General features: G+C 34.6%; 2 protein-coding genes across 7 annotated transcripts in view; one reads left to right on the forward strand and one right to left on the reverse strand.

Moving 5' to 3' along the window:
* LOC128217930 (uncharacterized) overlaps positions 1-12,575 on the reverse strand; it is a 27,309-nt gene extending 14,734 nt beyond the window's left edge. Inside the window, exon 1 of the mRNA XM_052925391.1 lies at positions 12,343-12,575. The gene's annotated coding sequence lies outside the window, so the exon portion shown is untranslated. The remainder of the gene's footprint in view (positions 1-12,342) is intronic.
* On the forward strand, positions 8,604-21,017 carry LOC128217931 (BLOC-1-related complex subunit 6-like). Of its 6 annotated transcripts, none has more exons than XM_052925393.1 (7): positions 8,776-9,034; positions 9,306-9,409; positions 13,790-14,601; positions 15,066-15,304; positions 16,004-16,087; positions 17,630-17,706; positions 18,457-21,017. In XM_052925393.1, the coding sequence occupies exons 3-7, from the start codon at positions 13,923-13,925 to the stop codon at positions 18,521-18,523; spliced, it is 1,146 nt and encodes a 381-aa protein (XP_052781353.1). In that variant the 5' UTR covers positions 8,776-9,034; positions 9,306-9,409; positions 13,790-13,922; the 3' UTR covers positions 18,524-21,017. The 6 variants fall into 6 exon arrangements, with proteins under 6 accessions (XP_052781356.1, XP_052781353.1, XP_052781355.1 ...); XM_052925395.1 differs by having other exon boundaries at positions 8,776-8,969; XM_052925396.1 differs by lacking the exons at positions 8,776-9,034; positions 9,306-9,409 and adding an exon at positions 8,604-8,690.
* The last annotated feature ends 124 nt before the right edge of the window (positions 21,018-21,141 follow it).

Genomic DNA, 21,141 nt, shown 5'->3' on the forward strand with positions numbered 1-21,141 from the left:
CTCCATAACTAAAGAATGCTTGCACAAATGAACTTCATACTTAATATGCCAAATGGTCATGACTAGTAGATGACCCCTATTGGTTTAGGGATTAGTAGGTCAGAGGTAAAGGTCGCAGTGACCTTGAGGGTAAAAACAGTTTCCAATAATAACTAAAGAACACTTTCACCCTGGAACTTCATACTTGTTATGCCAGTTGGTCATGACTTGTTGATCACCCCTATTGATTTTGGGATAAGTCAAAGGTCAAAGGAGTCGTATAGGTCACAGTGACTTTGAGCTAAAAAAATGGTTTCTGCTCAATAACTGAGGAACGCTTGCACCCAGGACCTTGTTAATTGGTATGCCAGTTGGTCATGACTAGTAGTTAACCTAGCTGTATTGATTTTCAAGCCAGTAGGTCAGGGAAACCTTAAGGTAAAATAACAGTTTCCACTGAATATCTAAAGAACCCTAAAAATCTACGGAATTTCATACTTGGTTTGCTTGTTGGACTTGATTAGTTGATGACCCCTATTGATTTTGAGGTCAGTAGGTCAAGGTCACAGTTACCTTCAGGTAAAAAAAAAATGTTGGTCACCAGTCCGTACTCGCACTTCTTTCTGCTCAATAACTAAAGAAAGCTTGGACCCGGGAACTTCATACTTGGACCCAGGAACTTCATACTTGGTATGCATGTTTGTCATGACCAGAAGGTGACCCCTTTGTTTGTTCGACTCCAGTTCATTGATAATTTCTCACCACACAATGGCCATTGGGAGACCAGTTCTTTTTCAAAAAAGCAATCTCTAGTTTAAAGCTGATCTCTCACAAATTGCCAGTTTTTATTTATTTATTTATTTTTGGTCTCAGAATCAGCTTGTTTTGGTATCAGTGCCTTCAATTCAGTCATATAAGATAATTCACAATAGAACAGATCTCAATTGTTCTTAAAGCGTTAGTAACACTTTTAGCCACAAGACATCAATTTTCAAATGTAAATATTAAAACTGCAATGTGCTCTTTTGTCAACAGTCTAACATCACTGGTTTCCAGATATTAACGCAAAAATAACGCAAATATTGGTTCATGCCAAGACAAAATAAATAAAATAAATACGATATGTCACATGCCTTACCTTACCAAAGGTCAAGGTCACACATACAGGTTTATCATTATTGAATGCTTCATATATGCATATAATACATATAGTTGGTCTTGTCTGGGCTGTGATTTTGTTATAAATTGGCACATGGCAATTATAAGGGTGATATTTTGCATTAAATACCCACAAGCCTTCTTCAAAGTTCAAGGTCAAACATAGAGTTTAATAATTATTGAATGCTGCATATATGCATATGAATAGATTATCTGTAAATGCGTGTAAATTTTTCATGCATTTTAGAATTATAATATTTATTGGCAAATATGTTTGGTACATAAAAGCCAAGTGTCATAAGAAAGACCAATGACATTACCTCAAAGTTTCAGGTTAATTACACTTATTATGGAATGATTATATAGGCACATAGAGTTTAGTTGATGTTATCTGGGCTGCTACTTTGATTTGCATGGAGACATTTTAATTCTACTTTATTCTGTACGTATGACACTGTCTTGTGCAAGACTCTTGTCCCTAACCTCATGCATTATAATTTTCTTACCTTTTGCAGGCAAAAAACTACCACTGTACTGACTTTGATGTCATGGGGCCCAAGGTGTCATTAACAAATCTCTGGGAAGACTGTAGCATGCAGGTATGCACCCTGTTTTCTGTGAAGTATAACAGTAATAGACAGGAACATGATGGATCATATACGTGTAACAGGGGAGCTGTTGTGTTTGTTTGTACAGTCATGCCTTGTCAACATTTAGCTGATCCACATGCTTCTCAATCTTCTTAAAAATTGGTCAGAACTTGTCACTGTTGAAGCTAAGGTCAAATTTGATTGTGGGCTTTGTCTGGTAAAAAAGTAGGTAACTACATGTAGTTGAAATGTTTGAATCAGTTTGTTTAGACTGTAGTAGAGAGCAAGTAAATATATACCAGTTGTGCAAGTCCTGTCCCTTCATGTCATATCACAAAATATTGTGATGCATGTAGCTCCAAAAGTATTGCATATACACAAATTGTGTAGCATTTTACTGTGTTTAACAAGAGTTCAGGCCCTTCAATAAGTTATAAATTATCTGAAATTTATTGTGCTGCATGTTGCTTCTGAAGTATTGCACCATTCAATTATGAAACTTCTTAGCAATGTTGGACATCATAGATAGTTGTGTATCTGCAATTTGTGTGACTTTAACATTGTCTTGAAAGAGTAATGGCCCTTCACTTAGTAAAAAATGGTCTGAAAAAGTATTGTGATTGATGTAGCTACAGAAGTATTGCACATACACTCATGAAACTTCATAGGAATGTTGTTCAGGATGGGAAATTGTGCACCTGGGAATTGTTTGACTTAACTTTGTCTGACAAAAGTCTTGGGATGCTCATACATGTGTACATTGTAGCTCCTTAAGTATTATACATATATTAAACTGCATAGGAATTTTGATCAGCATGGCAAATTTTGCAACCACAATTTGCGTAAAATTTCACTTGTTAGCTCAACTATTCGAAGAATAAGGAGAGCTATACTACTAACCCTGGCGTCGGCATCACACCTTGGTTAAGGTTTTGCATGTAAGCTCCTTTAAGTCATTATCTCAGTAAATACATCAGTTATTGCATTGAAACTTTGGATATGTATTCCCAACTATCTTACATACCGAATTAATGAAGTTAGATAACAATTATTTGAATATAATGCAAATAATAGGCCTTTATTATTCGACTTAAAAATTCTGTTAAGGTTTTGCATGTAAGCACACATACTTGAGGTATTACATTGATACTTGATACAATGGTACTCAACCATCAAACCTACTAAATTAATCAAGTTAGACAACTCTAGTTTGCATTTAATGCAAATAATTGCCCTTTATTATTTGACTTAGAAATTCTGGTTAAGGTTTTGCGTGTAAGCACACATAGGTTAATATCTCAGCAACTACTTGAGGTATTGCATTGAGACTTTATACAATGGTAGTCAACTATCCAACCTACTTAATTAACCAAGTTAGATAACTCCAGTTTGTATTTAATGCAAAATAATTGCCCTCTATTATTCGACTTAGAAATTCTTGTTAAGGTTTTGCATGTAACCACAAGTCAATATCTCAGCAAATATATCATGTATTGCATTGAAACATTAGATATGTATTCCCAGATAACACTTTTTTGAATATACATTTGTAATGCAAATTATGGGCCTTTATTATTTGACTTAGACATTTTGGTTAAGGTTTTGCATGTAAGCACACATAGGTTAATATCTCAGCAATTACTTGATGGATTGCATTGAGACTTAATACAATGGTACTCAACCATCCAGTCTACTTAAATAACCAAGTAAGATAACTCCAGTTTGCATTAAATTAAAATAATGGCCCCTTTTTTATTCGACATAGAAATTCTGATTAAGGTTTTGCATGTAACCACTTTTAAGTCAATACCTCTGCGAATACATCATGTATTGCATTGAAAGTTTACACACAGGCTCTCATCTATTTAACCTTCTTATTTAATCAAGTAAGATAACTCTATCTTTTACAATATATAATCTTTGTCCCTTTATTATGCGACTTAGAAATTCTGGTTAAGGTCTTGCATGTTAGCACACATAGGATAATATCTCGGCAACTATTTGATGTATTGCATTGAGACGTTATACAATGGTATTCAACCACCCAACTTAATTGAATAACCAAGTTAGATAACTGTATTTTGCAAAAAAATGGCCCCTTATTTTTAGACTTTAAATTCTGGTTAAAATTTTGCATGGAACCACATTTATGTTAATATCTCAGCACACCATGCATTGCATTGAAATCTAATCTAACAGTGATCCATGCATGTTTCGCCAAAACGTTTCAATCCTTACATTGAAAAGCGGCGGAATAGTCGAGCGCGCTGTCTCTGTGACAGCTCTTGTTTTAAAATGATTATGGCCATTGACTTACCATTATAAATAATGGTTTAAAAATTCAAACTTGAACCATTCCTGTGACCATTTGGCTTTGGGAAGTATTCATCACTTCTGTGATGGTGCTAGTGTTCTTCAAGAAACTAATATCGACATTTCATTTCCAATCTTCTTCAAACTTACTCAAGAATGTGTGTCATTGTTGAAGCTAGGTCAAGTCTGCTAACAGGTAATGTTTGGTCAATTAATATGATGTTGGTCACTTGTTGAAATGTTTAAAAAGCTTTTTTACACTCGAGTATAGGTTATATTTTCTACTGTCTACCTCAGTCTTCATGAAATTTTTGTTTTATGAGTATAAGGTCAACTTCAAATATGGGTTATGTTGGGTGATAAAGTGGCTAGTTATCTAGGTCAATTGTTGCAGAAACCTTGTTACACCTTTGAAGGAAACAATTTTAACCTTTCTTCATGAAGTTTCTTAAACCTTTGTGTGCATCTCCATATAATCTAGGCCTAGGATAAATAATGGTCATGTCAAAGAAAAACATTTGAGTAACCTTCAAGTAGAAATCTATGAAATCTAGGTAAAGTTTGAGTATACATGTCATCAGGTAAAACAGTAGATCACCAGGTTATGGCTTCTTTTGTTGTTTTTTCTAAATCTATATGGTATTTTTCTACTTTTTCCAGGCAACTAGGTAATGAAGTAGGCTGTACAAACATGAAATACAAGGGGCAAAAGGTGGCAGAAATTATTTAAAAGTGGACTAAAGCATCCAGTGAGGCACCTCGTTTGCTGTGAAACATTACAGTAAAAGATAGCTACAAAATACATGTAAAGTGATGCATATGAAACATGGGAGCTATTGTAATGTGAAGTTATCAAATAGTACCTGCTCTGCATTAACGTCAACTTTGTCGGGTTAGATTTTAAAGCATATAGGATCTAATGGTCCTCAATATTTGTTACACCTTTAAAAGAAACAATTTCAATCCTTTCTTTGTAAACCTTTCTGTACATCTCAATGAAATCTAGGTCAAAGATAGTAATGGGTTATGTCCAATCAATAATTCATCTGGTAGTAGGCCAAACAGTAGGTAATTAATTATGGCCTGCTTGGAAGAAGTGGATATATTGCTTTGCACATGTCGGTCCGTCTGTCAGTAGACTAAAGCCTGTCCTTTGTATGGTCCTCAAACTAGACATGAAGGTTGGGCCTGACCAGAAGATGACCCCTATTGATTATAGGGTTGATTGGGTCAAAGGTCAAGGTCACAGTGACCTTGAATTGTGTTAGGATTTTAAAGCTTGTCTGAGTGTTAATCAACAATGCATAGACCTATGGTCATCAAACCAGTAGATGACCCCTATTGTTTTTAGGAGTAATGAGGTCAAAGGTCACAGTGACCTTGAATGATAAAAGGTTGTCCTATTGATTTCAGGGGTCATTGGACAAAAGGTCAAGGTCACACTGACCTTGAATGATGAAAGGTTGTCCAAGTGATAACTTGACAATGCCTGCACCCATGGCCCCAAAGGTCAAGTTTACTATGACCTTGAAGGCTAAACTCGCCAATTTCTGAGAAATAGGACTTGGTCAGGGATTTCAAATATGCCTTATTGCTAAATTACATATAATGGTGAACAATCGTAATCACCAGTCTTTTGCTTGTTAATATTTTGATAAACTCTAGTTGCCACACTGTGATTTCTTCTCCAAATAAGAAAAGTAATAAAATGTTACAGTTAATAAAAAAATGTTATAATTTATGTTTTATTTTATTTGCAGAGTTGAAATGGTTCGTCTGCAAGCAGATTCAAGCATCAGCCACGAACAGTGTTATTTATATGTACAATGTATTTTGTATTGATTATTATGTTGAATAAAATGAAAGTATAATCTCCCACCATAAAGGTAGGGAGATATCGGGATGGGTTGGCCATTCCATATGGTTGGCCATTGAGTCGTTACAAGTGTTAGTGCATCAGAGCACTACAAGCTCATGATGAGCTATAAGAACCATTGGATCTCCATCTATCTGTCCACAATTTGCTGTGAACAGTCTAGCATTCACATTTCTAGAGCAATCCTATTCAAACTTAGATCTATAGCCATTAAAGATCTAGATCTAGTTTGATTATGGTAGAGGTCTTATTATCAAGAGTTTGTTCATTAATCTATCCTATATAAGCGTGTTTGTTCTTGAACACAAGTAGCTACTGTTATCATATCATCTTCATGAATTTGGGTCCGAATGGTTTTTAACTTGACTTTTTGAAAAAATTAACGAGGCTTTACTACTCGCCCTGCATTGGCGTCCAGTTCAAGTTTTAGGGCAAGTTGGCATATTCACTTGAAACTCCAATACTCCATTCCATTCACTTATTACTTCACTCAGTTGTTCAGGACCATCACCCTATGAGGTTACAATACTCCATATTATCTTAAGTACAAATTATGGCCCCTTGTTGACTTGGGTTAAAGTTTCAAGGCACTTTGTGTCTGATTCAAGTTAAAGGGGCAAGTTGGGATTTCACAAATCACTTCTATACCATTCATTCACTTAAAACTTCACAAATTTTGTTATGGTTATTCTAAATACATGACCTTTGATTGACCGGTTTCCACATAGTGAAACTCGTTTAATAGAATGACGTTCAAACTTACCTATTAAATTGTATAAAAAGGGTCGACACATCTTGACAAACTTTGCATATAGGAAGAGATTATGGAGACCTTTCATGTGTTTGCGTTTGGGGCCCCTAGGGTCAAGGTCTAAATTCCTTAGAATAGAAAGAAATGGTTGAAACTGAATAACTTGTCAGGGTTGACATATCTTGACTTAACTTGATATTTAGGGGTTGAAACTGAATAACTTGTCAGGGTTGACCTATCTTGACTAAACTTGATATTTAGGAAGATTTATTGGAGAAACCTTGAATGGGTTTGGGTTAGGGGTCCAAGTCACTGTAACTAAAACAAGGAAAACAGTTGAAATTAAATATTGTTGTAAAAATGGTTGAAACTGTATCTCGCAAAGAAAGCTTAAGTTCTTGAATCTTTTATTGAAAACCCCTTTGAAGAGAGGTTGTATGTTCCTTTGCACATGTCGGTCGATCTGGTGGTAAATCAAAGCTTATCAGAGTAATAACTTGACAAATCCTGGACCTATTGTCATCAAACTTGACATGAAGGTTGGGCCTGACCGGTAGATGACCTTAAATGGGAAAAGATCAAAGCTTGTCCGAGTAATAACAATGCCTGGACCTATGATTATTAAAGTTGAGGTGTCAAAGGTCAAGGTCACAGTGACCTTGAATGAAAAAAGGTTTTCCAAGTGATAAATTGACATAGCTGCACCCATATTCTACAAACTTGACTTGGAGGTTGGGCCTGACCAATAGAGGACCCCTTTTGATTTTAGAAGTCAAAGGTCAAGGTCACAGTGATATTGAACACAAACTCGACAATTCCTGGAACTACAAACTTGACTATAAGGTTCGGCCTGACCAGTAGATGACCCATATTAATTTTAGGGGTCAAGGTCAAAGTGACCTTTTACAACAAGGCCTGGACCTATGGTCATTAAGCATTACAAGGAGGCTGGGTCTGACCAAAAGATGACCCCTTTTGATTAAAGGGGTTCAAGGTCACAGTGACCTTTAAATAGGTTGTAACAGTGATAAAACAGCAATGCCCTAGACCTATTGTCATCAAACATTACATGGGGACTAGCCATGAGTTGTAGATGAACATTATTGATTTAAGGGGTCATCAGGTCAAGCTCACCGTGACCTCATATGCATAAAGGTTGTCGAAGTGATAACTCGATGATGCCTGGGCCTGGTCATCGAACATTACATGGAGGCTGGGCCTGACCAGTAGATGACCTCCAAAGATTGGAGGGGTCAAAGGTCAAGGTCAGTCACAGTGACCTTGAATGCGAAAAGGTTGTCTGAGTGATAATTCAATGATGCCCGGGCCTATGGTCATCGAACATAGCGTGGATGATGGGCCTGACTAGTAAATGACCCCTATTGATTTTATTTTTATTGTGACCTTGAATACATAAACTTGTCCGTGTGATAATGCCTACACCCATGGCCATCAAACTCAAACTGGATTATTTAAGTTTGGGGTGGCCAGTAGATGACACTTAAGGAATTTGAGGTCAAAGTTCAAGGTCACAACTCATATTGGGCATCATCTCCTGCGGGTAAGAGGATGCATGTTTATCTGCAAATATCGGTCATCATTTGAACAAGATTAACCCTTTAGCGCATGTATACGAGATAGGCCGACATAGCTCATTACCAGATGTATACGCATTTGGCCGACCGTATCCATTACTGGATGTAAACGCATGGCCCGCATATTTCAAAAGGGTCATTTCATTATTTCAATTTTGCATCTTTCTTTTTGTAAACAATATCCCGGGTGTTTATAAAATTAAAGTTTAACCTTTTGTGTATTGATTTTCCCTTGAAAATATCGTCTGCTAAATTGAGAAGGTGTTTATACTCTCAATCGCAGGTGTGATATCCCATTGTGACGTAATAAGACCACGAGCTAAGTACTGTATGGAATTTCCCCCAAATTCACTGATGCGTAAATCATTAAATATATTACGTCATTTCAGTTTACCATTAAAATCAATTGAGATTATATTTACTTAAAGGTAATATTTTGTTTACAAACAAAAGAAACATTTAGTAAATGAGAAAATGATGGGTAAATTTTCTGTGAAGCTTATATAATGTCCATCATAGTTTTTGGCTGTAAAATAGGTCATGTGCAAGCGTTTTGTTTGATCTAGATCTTTTTATTCATACCGGAAAATCATTTATCGGCTTTCTTTTTTTGTAAACAATTTTATGAGGGGGTAATAAAGTTAAACAGACACCTTGGACTGGATCTCTCAGCTGGATGACACCGGATATTCCTGACATATTTCTATGTATTAATACACAAGAACATAAATTGTCGGCTTTTTAATCCAGATGGGTCTTTTTTATGATAGGGGTAATAAAAATTAGATCGATCCCAGCATTTTATTACCCTTTGATTTAATGCAATTATGACATTTCAAAGAAATGTTACAAATCCATCTTGAAAATACATTCACAGCTGAAATAAAATAATTTAATATTTCATCATTGACACCATTTATTAGATAATTTAATTATCTATAAAAAATGAATTCACATAAAAAAGATTTGGACACAATTATTTGGAGTAACATTGATTTTAAGGTCATGCTGCTGTATTCATTTTCTCATTTTCAAATATCCAGAAAAGTACCTATGCAGATAAGGACTGCTTATCAGTAAGATGGCTATTGACTGGGAGGTGTAATCTGGCCACTTGTCTATGTGCTAAAGGGTTAATAACTGTATGGTAAGTTTGAATAGTCTTTATCTTAAATCTGCCTAAAGGGCATCCAAAGTCAATGACAAATCAGCTGTCATTTCGGTCCACGCATATTTCTTTCAATTGTCCAAATATTCTTCTTGATAAAATGGCGGTGGGGGAACATGATGTACGTCGTTGTTAGGTTTAACAAATGACAAAACTTGGTATATAGGAAGAGTTTATTGAGACCTTTCATGGGAGTTCTTTTGAGGTCCCTATTTAAAATAGGTGGGGCCAAGGTTACTGTTAATTAAAATGGAAAACAAACCAGCCAAAACTGAACCTTACAACGGTGGCTGATTGAAAACCTGGTTTCGTCGTAATGTGGCTGGTTTCGTCGTAAAGAGCTGGCTTTTTCATTTGTCTTTTTTCATTATTGATTTTGACAGGCACATATTACATATTTGTTGTATTAATTTCCAAGAAATAGTGTATAGTCGAGCGCGCTATCCTACGACAGCTTTTAATCCGTGATTTTGGTCATATCTGGTCAAGAACAAAGTCACTAGGTCAAATGAAAGAAAAAATCAACCCAGTAATAATGGTTTGCTATAACCAAACCACATGGAAGTGGGGTTATATAGTATTCGCCTTTCTCTGTCTGTCCGTCCTGGAACATATGGATAAGTCTTTCTTCCATATCTCCGTATGCATTTATGAGGTATTGACGTCAATATATATATATATATATATATATATATATATATATATATATATATATATATATATATATATATATATACACACACATACAAGGCTCCGTGTTAAAGGGCAACTGTGGTTATGGGAATTTCTGGATGGACACGGGGAATTTGTTAATTTTTAAATAATATCAAGGGACTGAAGGACCATATTTAACAAAAAAATGTTGTTGTTTTTTAAACAATATCAAAGGACTGGAGGGCCATTGTTACTTTCTTGATCAAGCTATGTGATGGACATTTGTGCCAATACCTATAAATCCTTTTTCCCCTCATCCTCCCCCCTCTTTCTCTCCTAAGCCCCCATCCCTCCTGATGTCTTTTACCGTCTTTTTCTCCCCTCACCCCCACTTTTCTTAATGTCTTTTCCTCGCCCCCTTGTTTTTTAACTTACTAATTAATATCGATATAAATGAACTGTTTTTTTAATTAATATGTGTTAATGTGTTAATTAATATATTCAGTACGTAATTCAATTGAACCTTGCTTTTATATATTACGTACTCCTTTTATATAAAAATACCACCGCAATTTTTGTAAACAATAAATCTGTAAACAGCATTTAGACTAGAGGACAATGATTTCCCTAAATCACCCACCTCTGTGAGTTTTATTTTTTTTATGAATATGAATGAGTGTTATTGGTTTATTGCAATGCAACTTAGTATCGAGCTATGAGTAATTCATTATGATTGTCAAATGCTGTAGTGGTGACGATCATACGAGCACAACATTGATATTTGTTTGAAACTGTACACATATAGTCCAAATATAATTTCTGTAGCTTCAAAATAAGAAAGTAGGTCAAAAGGTCACAGTATAGCTTATCCGAGGACAACATTGGTATTCTTTGCAAACTACATGGTCCAAATTTCATTGATGTAGCTTCAAAAATCACAAAGTAGGTCAAAAGGACACAGTCAAGGTCATCCAAGCACAACATTGATATTTCAAAATGTCAAAATAATGGGCATCTGAGGACAGCGTTGTGGTTTCTGTCATTTTTAGCTCACCAGAGCACAAAGTGCTCAATGTGAGCGATTCTGATCGGTCTTTGTCCGTCGTCAGTCAGTCCGTCAACCATTGCTTAAAAACATCACCTCTGAAACTATCTGGCCAAATTCAATGAAAGTCAGAGGTAGCTTCCTTAGGTGACCCTCTACAAAAATACAAGGGGTCACGATTGATCAACAACAACAGCAACAACAACAAAATGGCTGACTTATGGTTTTGCTTTTAAAAAACATCTCTAAAACTACCAGTCCAAATTCGATTAAACTTTACAGAAAGCTTCCTTGGGTGGCTTTCTACAAAAATACAACAAGGGGTCACGATTGATCAACAACAACAGCAAAGTACCTGTTTTGCTTTAAAAAAAACATCTCTGAAACTACCACTCCCAATTCAATGAAACTTTACAGGAAGATTCCTGGGGTGACCCTCTACAAAAATACAACAAGGTGTCACAATTGATCCGCAACAACAGAAAACAGGTATCATAAAACACTTTCATATGTTGATTTTTTATCAAGTATCCCGATACCTGTAAATTTGGGACAAATCTGACAGGTTATGCACATGTATAAATTTATAAAAGGGTATTTGCGACCCAGAATATATTTATGTGAAAATAGTGACTATAATGACAAATTCAATTTAGTTTAGATCACTGTCAGGCATATATTGAACTATTTTGTCATTATTAGTCAACATCAATGCATAATAGTACTATATATTCTTTCGCCCAGTGTGAAATGGTAGAGAGTTGTAGCATTAACAGGGATACGTAAGAAATGTCATAATAATAAAATAAACTATCCCTGATCCCTCATTATTGTAGCTATGAAGCTTCCTTGGGTAACCCTCTACAAAATACAACAAGGGGTCACGATTGATCAACAACAATAACAACAAAATGGCCAACTTCCTGTTTTGCTTTAAAAAACATCTCTAAAACTACCAGTCAAAATTCAATGAAACTTTACAGGAAGCTTCCTTAGGTAACTTTATACAAAAATATAACAAGCGGTCACGATTGATCAACACCAACAACCATATGGCTTTAAAAAAAAACATCTCTGAAACTACCAGCCCAAATTCACTGAAAATATACAGGAAATTGCCAATATTTAAGTAATGCTTTATCACAGAGCTGTGGCCCTTTGCTTAGGTGAGCGTTTTAGGGCCATCATATATGGCCTTCTTGTTTTATTTTACCTCTACTGCTTATATCATCCCAGCTTCCACCACAGCAGCCGAACTGATTATCGTGAGGTGATGAGGCCAGATAACCCTAACAAATATTTGACCAAGATTATGATTATATTTTGTAATATCAATACATTAAAGTGGATACCATTTCACCGCCCAACTACCGGAAATTGCTGAGGACGTTTTTACTGAAATTATGTAATGTTAGGCCAGTTTTTAACCGATTAACATTTTCAACAATCAAGCGCACCGTATTTTTGACAGGTCTGGGTTGTACTAATTTCTTTATTTATTTTCTTGATTTTTATGCAAATTACATACTATTTCAAAGGAAAATTAATGGTAAATATTGAATGAAGAGGTCTAACGAATTGTTCCGTCGTTGTCACCTCACCGAACACGTTTTTTTTCATGAAATAAGTTGACAACAGGGACAACAACTAAATGCAATCTTCATCTGTTTATGAACAAAGCTACATTATATTCATTATTTGCTAATGAATTTTATTTTTAGACTAATGATGTATATATCAAATATGACAATTTAAATGCATGGACTAAAAAAGCATTGTCAAAAGGTAGTCCACCTACATTGGCCGTCAACGAGTCATTTGACAATTCTTTTTACTATGGCAGACTCATGACGTCCACCATCCCATCAAAAAGTAGCCGACGGTCCTTGCACAAAGAATCCTCGCGGCCACAGTTTTGGAATTGTCTTCGTTATAAATTCAAATTTCTACGAAAATATTATTGCCTACTATTAAACACATATTTGTTAGGTATCATTATATCATAAAACACTTTCATATGTTGATTGTTTATCTAGTATCCCGATACCTGTAAATCTGGGACAAATCTGACAGGTTATGCACATTTATAAATTTATAAAAGGGTATTCGCGACGCAAAATATAATTATGTGAAAATAGCGACTATAATGACAAATTCAATTTAGATCACTGTCAGGCATATATTAAACTATTTTGACATTATTATTCAACATCAATGCATAATATTACTATACATTCTTTCGCCCAGTGTTAAATGGTAGAGAGTTGTAGCGTTACAGGGATACGTAAGAAATGTCAAAATAATAAAAAAAACTATCCCTGATCCCTCATTATTGTAGCTATGTCAGAAGGTTGACTGGTCCTGGTATTTTTGAATGTCAAAGAATTCATTTTACATGAAATATTGAATACACTTTATGAACACTGAATATTGAATAAACCAGAGACTTATTATCTTTTTATAGACACTTTAAACAAATACGAAGTTTTCCCAATAAGAATGCTCCAGAACGTAATGCAAACATCTTTCTCTCAAATCAAAAAAGAATCTTGTTCATTCTGCAATTTCTATACATGTGAATAAATAGAAAATTCTAAATATTCTTAACAATCTTGACAAATGAATAATATTTTATAAAGAATTTATATCTTATTTTTCAGGATTTAGTTTTTGGAGTTTTACTGATGAGCTTTGTTTCATCTTATCACAGAATGTGAACAGACAATAAACACTTATCTCCAGCACAAGACTTCAGCTGTCATACATAAATTCAGTAAAATTTGTTTGCAGACCATGGCAAGTGAAACAGAAAACATGAATACCCCAAGCTGCAATAAAATGGAAGTCTCTGGAACTGAGAGTGGCTACCTCACAGACTCATTTATTATGGGGAAGGAAAAAAATGGCCTTCAAGATTCATCCGGAGAGCCAGCTAGTAATTCAGAAAATGATATAACTCCATGTGCTGAAAACCTAATGGCTTTTAGCGATTCAAGTGGTACTGCAAGTCCTCAGAATTCCGAAACTGGAAACTTGTCTTGTAATGGGACAAGTCAGAATTATGAAGGTAGTGAAGAAAGTAACAGAAATGGTGACCTACACAGTTTACCAAGTTTAGATATCAATGAATTGAAGACAATAGATGAAATCTTTACATCAAACTTTAGTCTAAACAGACCGGAATCTTTGCCAATTAAAGAAAAAGACAACAGTGCAAACAAATGTAGAAGCAAGAGTGATATTCACTCTGGAAGTGTAATGGACAGTGACCATGCTTCTGAAGGCAGGAAAAGGAGTAAAAGTTCGGGATTCCCAATTCCAAAACAGAAAGAAGGTGTGCTCATATCAGAAGAACTACTGTCCAAAAGTTTACCCCATGGCAAGGTTGTAAAGAGGGAAACGGGAATGATCGAGTTTATTGCAGATGACCTACAGGAGATGATACGTATGAGCAGTCCAATTTCCAAAACTGGTGAATGTTTATTCATAACGATTTCCTTTTATGTTTTGATTTCTCTATTGTCAAGTTGATCGGAATTTCATTTGGTAATGCCTCATATATATTTCTTTACATGATCTAAATTTCATTTTAAACTTGATACATTGTACATGAGTAGTTCATCTTAGAAGTAGAGATTCATATTTTTATAAATACTTCACAAAATAGCTTATGTTTAATTATCCTCAGAAATCAGACAGAGCTACTAAGTAAAACATGTAAATTACTTCATTTATTTGACTAAAACAACATATTTACTACATACATTAACACAAATTGGAAAAAATCAAAAACATCTTAAAAAAAAAGATAGATACATATTGTGAGAAGTGTTTGGTTTTCTTGATTTCAATAATATAAATACAAGTTTAATCATACAATTTATCAATCATACAATTTATCACTTATTATGCTAGAATTTTTAACTTCTTCCACAGCGAGTGAAGTGAGTAGTCGGCGTTCCAGTGACTACAGCATCACAAGCGTAGAGAGTATGGCATCAAGCTCCATGGCTACATCCATGACCTCTGGAATGTCAAGGTCATCCTTTCCGCAGAGCCCTGACTGCATCCCACCAATTGACCCCATTGCTGTGCATGAAATCGAGAACCAGGCCAGGCTTGTGGCAGAAAACCTCGACCAGATGATGAGCAATCTTCACAATAACCTACATAAGGTTCATATACTAGTATACACTTTATAGCTATCATTATTCTATATATTTCCTCATAGTTTATCGTCATCTTAAAATCTTTGCACTTGTCATTTATTTTTACTTATTCTTTTTTACTTATTCATCACAAAAATGTTCTTCCAACTTTTAAATACTTATTTTATTCTGAATTCTGTCAGAGATCATAACTTTTTTATTTTTATTAAACAGTCGTATTATTACTAAGGATGCAAACGAATGGCAAAATTGATATTTGAATATTCGGTAATTCTTTCGATCGAATATTCGATTACCGAAATACATATTTTGGAAGATGTAGTAAACTTGTATTATTATTCGCTTAAGTTATAGCTGGCAATTCTACCCTACTTTGTTGTAATCAGTACGCGTGGCAGACCCTGATTTCCCCAAATAAGCCTTTGAATTTCGCAATTTTCAGGAAGAAAAAACAATACATTATCAATTGACAAACAACAATTCCATTTTGTTTAATAATAATATATTCTAACTCCAAACGTTTGATTGAATATTCGAATATTCATTTGCTTCCAGAACTTTTACACATTGCTTATAGACTTTAATGTTATTTTAAAATAAGACACATCTCAATTGGTGTCAATTTATGGTGACATTTAAATGTGGCACTAATACTATGGTACAACCCGTGTTTACTTTTGTTTAACTACTTCTTGTACATTACAGATGTCCGCCATCAGTGTGGGATGTGAGGAGGCATACAAGACTTCAGTGGACGTCACCTGTGACTCTGTGGATTCAAGCATAAAGGTTAGTACATCTGCACCAGGGTAAGATACTACAGCCAAACCACTTGTCAGGGTTAAAGTATTGGTAGTCAGGGCCTGTGGATATATTAGTAGTCAGGGACTGTGGATATATTTGTAGTCAGGGACTGTGGATATATTGGTAGTCAGGGACTGTGGATATATTGGTAGTCAGTGACTGTGGAAGTATTGGTAGACAGGGACTGTGGATACTGTTGGTAGTCAGGGACTGTGGATATATTAGTACTCAGGGACTGTGGAAATATTGGTAGACAGGGACTGTGGATATATTAGTACTCAGGGACTGCGGAAATATTGGTAGACAGGGACTGTGGATATATTAGTACTCAGGGACTGTGCATATATTGGTAGACAGGGACTGTGGAAATATTGGTAGACAGGGACTGTGGATATATTGGTAGTCAGGGACTGTGGAAATATTGGTAGACAGGGACTGTGGATATATTAGTAGTCAGGGACTGTTGATATATTGGTAGTCAGGGACTGTGGAAATATTGGTAGTCAGGGACTGTGGATATATTGGTAGTCAGGGACTGTGGATATATTGTTAGTCAAAGACTGTGGATATATTAGTAGTCAGGGACTGTGGATATATTGGTAGTCAGGGACTGTGGAAATATTGGTAGTCAGGGACTGTGGATATATTTTAAGTCAAAGACTGTGGATATATTGGTAGTTGGTAGTCAGAGACTGTGAAAATATTGGTAGTCAGGGACTTTGGAGACATTGGTAGTCAGAGACTGGAAACGTTGGTAGTCAGGGACTGCTGCGTAAGTTTTGGTAGCCAGAGACTGGGTAAATATTTGAAGCTAAATACTGCGGTATTAAAGGTAGTCAGAGACTGCTGCTAATATTGGTAGTCAAAACATACATTTGTAATGGTAATAATAATTAGTTGATTGCCCATCGCTAGTAGCCAAAGTCTGAGTAAATGTAAGTAGTCAAAGACTGCTTTAACATTGAAATGTATACAGCCTAGCTAATTTTGCCTCTGATGCCTAGTTGTTTTGGGAAGGTTGTCAATCAGACACAAATTCAAATTGCAAAATAAAACCAAAATTTGACTAGTACTATTGAATTAGTCAAGCATTCTAAGATGTTAAGCAATTTTTCCGAGGAATGGTAGACTTGTCATCACAGGTATTTTCCAAAGAAGATAAAGCTTCTGTCAGCAAATATTTGATAAAGAAAATGTAGAGAGTTTCTTTTTGAAATGCAATTATTAAACAAACTGTCTCGTTTTGATGAAATGACATTGAATAATTTTCTTTTATCAGATTCATTCTTTTTATGTTTATTTATCTTTAGGACTTTGACATCATTCGGCTCAACTTTTTACCAAAAGTCCCTATAACTCAAAGTTTGTGTATGTCTCCCAGGCTTGCATAAACAGGGTTTTACAGTGGTTTCCGAGGTGACAGTGTGGCTGATCAAGTGGTTGTTTCTCCTTGAAAGTGAAATGATTTGAATCACAAAATAATAAATTAATCTAACTTTCTTTATTATATATCTGTCTATTTTTCAGTCAATGTATGCCATGATGGCCAAGTGTGAGGAACTGTCCTCTGCCATGTTACCTGTCTACAAGCTCAATGACCAAATGTATGGTATACTCATTACAAAATTCAGTTGTGTTTTTTTAAGACAAATTAATGCCTTTCAAAATGCAAATAAGGTTCTAAGCCAGTAATTCATTTACATACATGCTCAATTAGCTATTTGTACTCAAGTTCATAGAACTGGACATATAGTTTCACCTCTGGCGTATGGGCATAGGGGGTCCAATATGTTGTTTGATCAATAACTTGCGAAGCCTTTGTCCAATCATCACCAAATTTAGTCAGAATGTGTATTGGCACAAAATCTCAAACGATTTCAATAACAAAGCGTTATTGGCCTTTAATTATAGAAATTACCTAAAATTGATCTTTTCTTATCACTAACTTTAGAAGTCATTTGATCAGCATATGTATGATTTCTATAATAGGAACAATGTCATGGTTAGGTCTGGTAACAAGCCAAGTTGCCACAGTCACTCCAGAGTAATACCCTTGAATTGGCAAAACAGTATTTACAGTGTCTTTTTCTACAAATTTTGGCTATTGTACTGTACAACCAGTTATCAGCAAACTTGGTGTCCCTTTAGATTATGGTGGGCATATTTTGCCATAGTCTGCACCCTTGTTCCAAAATTTTTTATTTTTTTTTCAATTTTCAAAACCAAATACTTAATTTTAAAACTAGTAATCAAAATGTTGTCAAGGACGGATGTTCACTTTTACTAGTATAATATAACAAATTATTATATAACTATTTTAATCTTAAACCTTGACATTTCCATTTTTGTTCTAGTAAAGACATCAAGAGACTTCTGGACAGATTTGAAGACAAGCTGCACGTAGCTGAAAAACCATCATGAGGATCCTAAAACCAGAACCAATATACCCACCTTCCTTGATAGACAATTATCACTGTGGACAAAGCCAAGACATTCCATACACATGTTAAACTTTGTCATTGAAGACACCCTAGATTTATTGTCTAATAGAGTAATTGAAAAATTAGCTTTTTATCACTAAACATAATTATAAGAATTGTTATGCTCCCCTATGGATGAGCGCATGCTTTAGTTGCCACATTATCCATCCTCTCTTTCCGCCATTCATGTCAACTCCCACGTCTCTAATGGCTTTCAGCATTTTCATTACTCCTCTTGAATTTCATGTTGGTTCTATATGATCTTGCTGTAGAATTGCTTGAAAGATTTAGAAATAACATTGTGCAACAGTTCATAGTGCTGATGTGCCACATGTGTAGTTGATATAGCTTAGTTCTCGTTGAGTTCAAGGTTACATTTGTCTAGTCCAGATATCTAAAATCTTGTTGAATTCAAGGTTACATTTTTCGAGTCCAGATATCAAAAGTTCTTGTTGCGGTCATGGTTACATTTTTCTAGTCCATATATCTAAGTTCTTTGTTGAGGTCAAAGTTACGTATGTATTGTCCAGATATCTAAGCTTTTGGTGAGGTCAAGGTTAATTATGTATAGTCCAGAATCCAGATATCTCAGTTGTTGTTGAGGTCAAGGCTACATATGTATAGTCCCTATATCTAAGGTCAAGGTTACAGTTATGTATTGTCCAGATATCTTAGGTCTTGTTGAGGTCAAGGTTACTTTCTTGTTGAGTTCAATTTCACTGAAATGGCTCAAAAGTTGGAGAGTCATTTTCCATATATTATCATTTCATCGTTCTAATTTTTCATTGCTAGGCCACAAAAAAATAATGAATTTGTCTGGCATTAGCAGACTGATTTACAAGAATACCTTTGTCCCCCTAATACTTTTTCACCTTTTCGGTGGTCATAAACCAAAAATCCTTTTTTTGTCAGTGAAAGAAAGCGGAAAAGAAGGGAAAAAAGCAAAAAAACTACTAACCCAACTCTCAAAATGGGTCGGGAAGTGCCAATAGAACTGTTTTTTTTGTGGACTATATTGAACAAATTATTGATTCAAATTAGTTTTTTTTGGTGTTGTTTATTTTGGGTTACAAATTGTGCTGATAATGTCTATTGCAAAACAAATATACATTGATTGTCAGATGACCTTTTTTATTTGCTCATTAAACACAAAATAGTCATGGTAAGCTATTGTGATAGGTCGCTGTTGATTGTCCACACAGTGTCATCTGCAGCCAATTCTTAATGAAACTAGTTTAACATGTTTGTTTTAGGTGTTCTTATTTCATCCTATTACATTTCATTCAATGTCATTGTCTCATAGACTGCTATCAATAGTCATCATGCACCTATAGAAATTAGCTTTCACATTAATTTTCATTACTTTGTAATAAAAATACTCCGTTAAAATATATAATCTATCGCATTTTCATGCTCGTTATTTCACTGGGTAAGCTGTTCTTTTTATTTTGTCTAGAACAGATAGGCAGTGTGTTTATTCTGATGAGTATTTTCACAAATATAACCAGTGAATTAGATTTTGTGTCTGGTTTGTTTGTGGGTGTATGGTTTCATGTGGTACTCACGGGACATATGGCATACAACATGAACAATGCATTAAAAGCGCACAGTAAAGGTTGATGCAAAAAATCAATTAACTTGAATACTAAAAACAAAAAAAAACGTATGATTTGAGTATAAATGAAAAAAATACTAGCCTTTATGAATGCTTTTTTTATATAATATATAGCTTAGTGGCCACAAATTCCTGTTAGAATAACACCAAAATATCACTAATATTTGTTTTGATTTTACACAAATCGTATGCTTTTTTTTAACATTAAGGTCAAATGAGTTAAACATGACTGCATTAAGACAAATGGCATTTTGCATCAACCATTAGTGTGCACCTTTAAGCATTTTCATATGAGCTGTACTCAAGAAAAAACAAAATGATTTGTATATTGAAATTTATTGTGCAATATATTTTACAATGTGTTATATAATTGTCATGTGATCAGCTTGAAAAGAAATTTGTTTCATAAAACATTTTACTTTTTCTTTAAAAGGGACTCATCCACAGAATTTATGTCAGCAATGGGTTTTTGTTAAGCTTGGTTGATATTAAATTATTTAGCTTTTTATGAATATACACCAATCAGCAACTGGCAGAAACTCATTAAAATAGAATTTGGTAAATTCAAGCCTAAAATTGTTTAATTTTCAATAGCGTGATGTTTTATTTATTATCAAACAGATTTTTCAACATTGCATTACGATTAATGGAATGTCAGTTCAACTGTGTTTGCATTCGTGCATATACAGAAGACAGAAACATTTATTTGCATGCCATTTCATTGCAATTATTATGAGACTATATCATAAATTTATGTTCACTATTTATCGTTACATTGTTATTTAATATATTTTTAATTGAAATAAAATATGAAAAATAATACTCATTAATGTTTTGCAATTTTTAAGCCATATGTTTTCTATCATGATACATTTATGGAAATAAGTACATTATGATATAATTGATATTGTAATAAAGTGATAGGAGAAATTAATAATTAAACA

The sequence above is a fragment of the Mya arenaria genome, chromosome 14 (genome assembly GCF_026914265.1).
Source record: "Mya arenaria isolate MELC-2E11 chromosome 14, ASM2691426v1".
NCBI lineage: Eukaryota > Metazoa > Mollusca > Bivalvia > Myida > Myidae > Mya > Mya arenaria.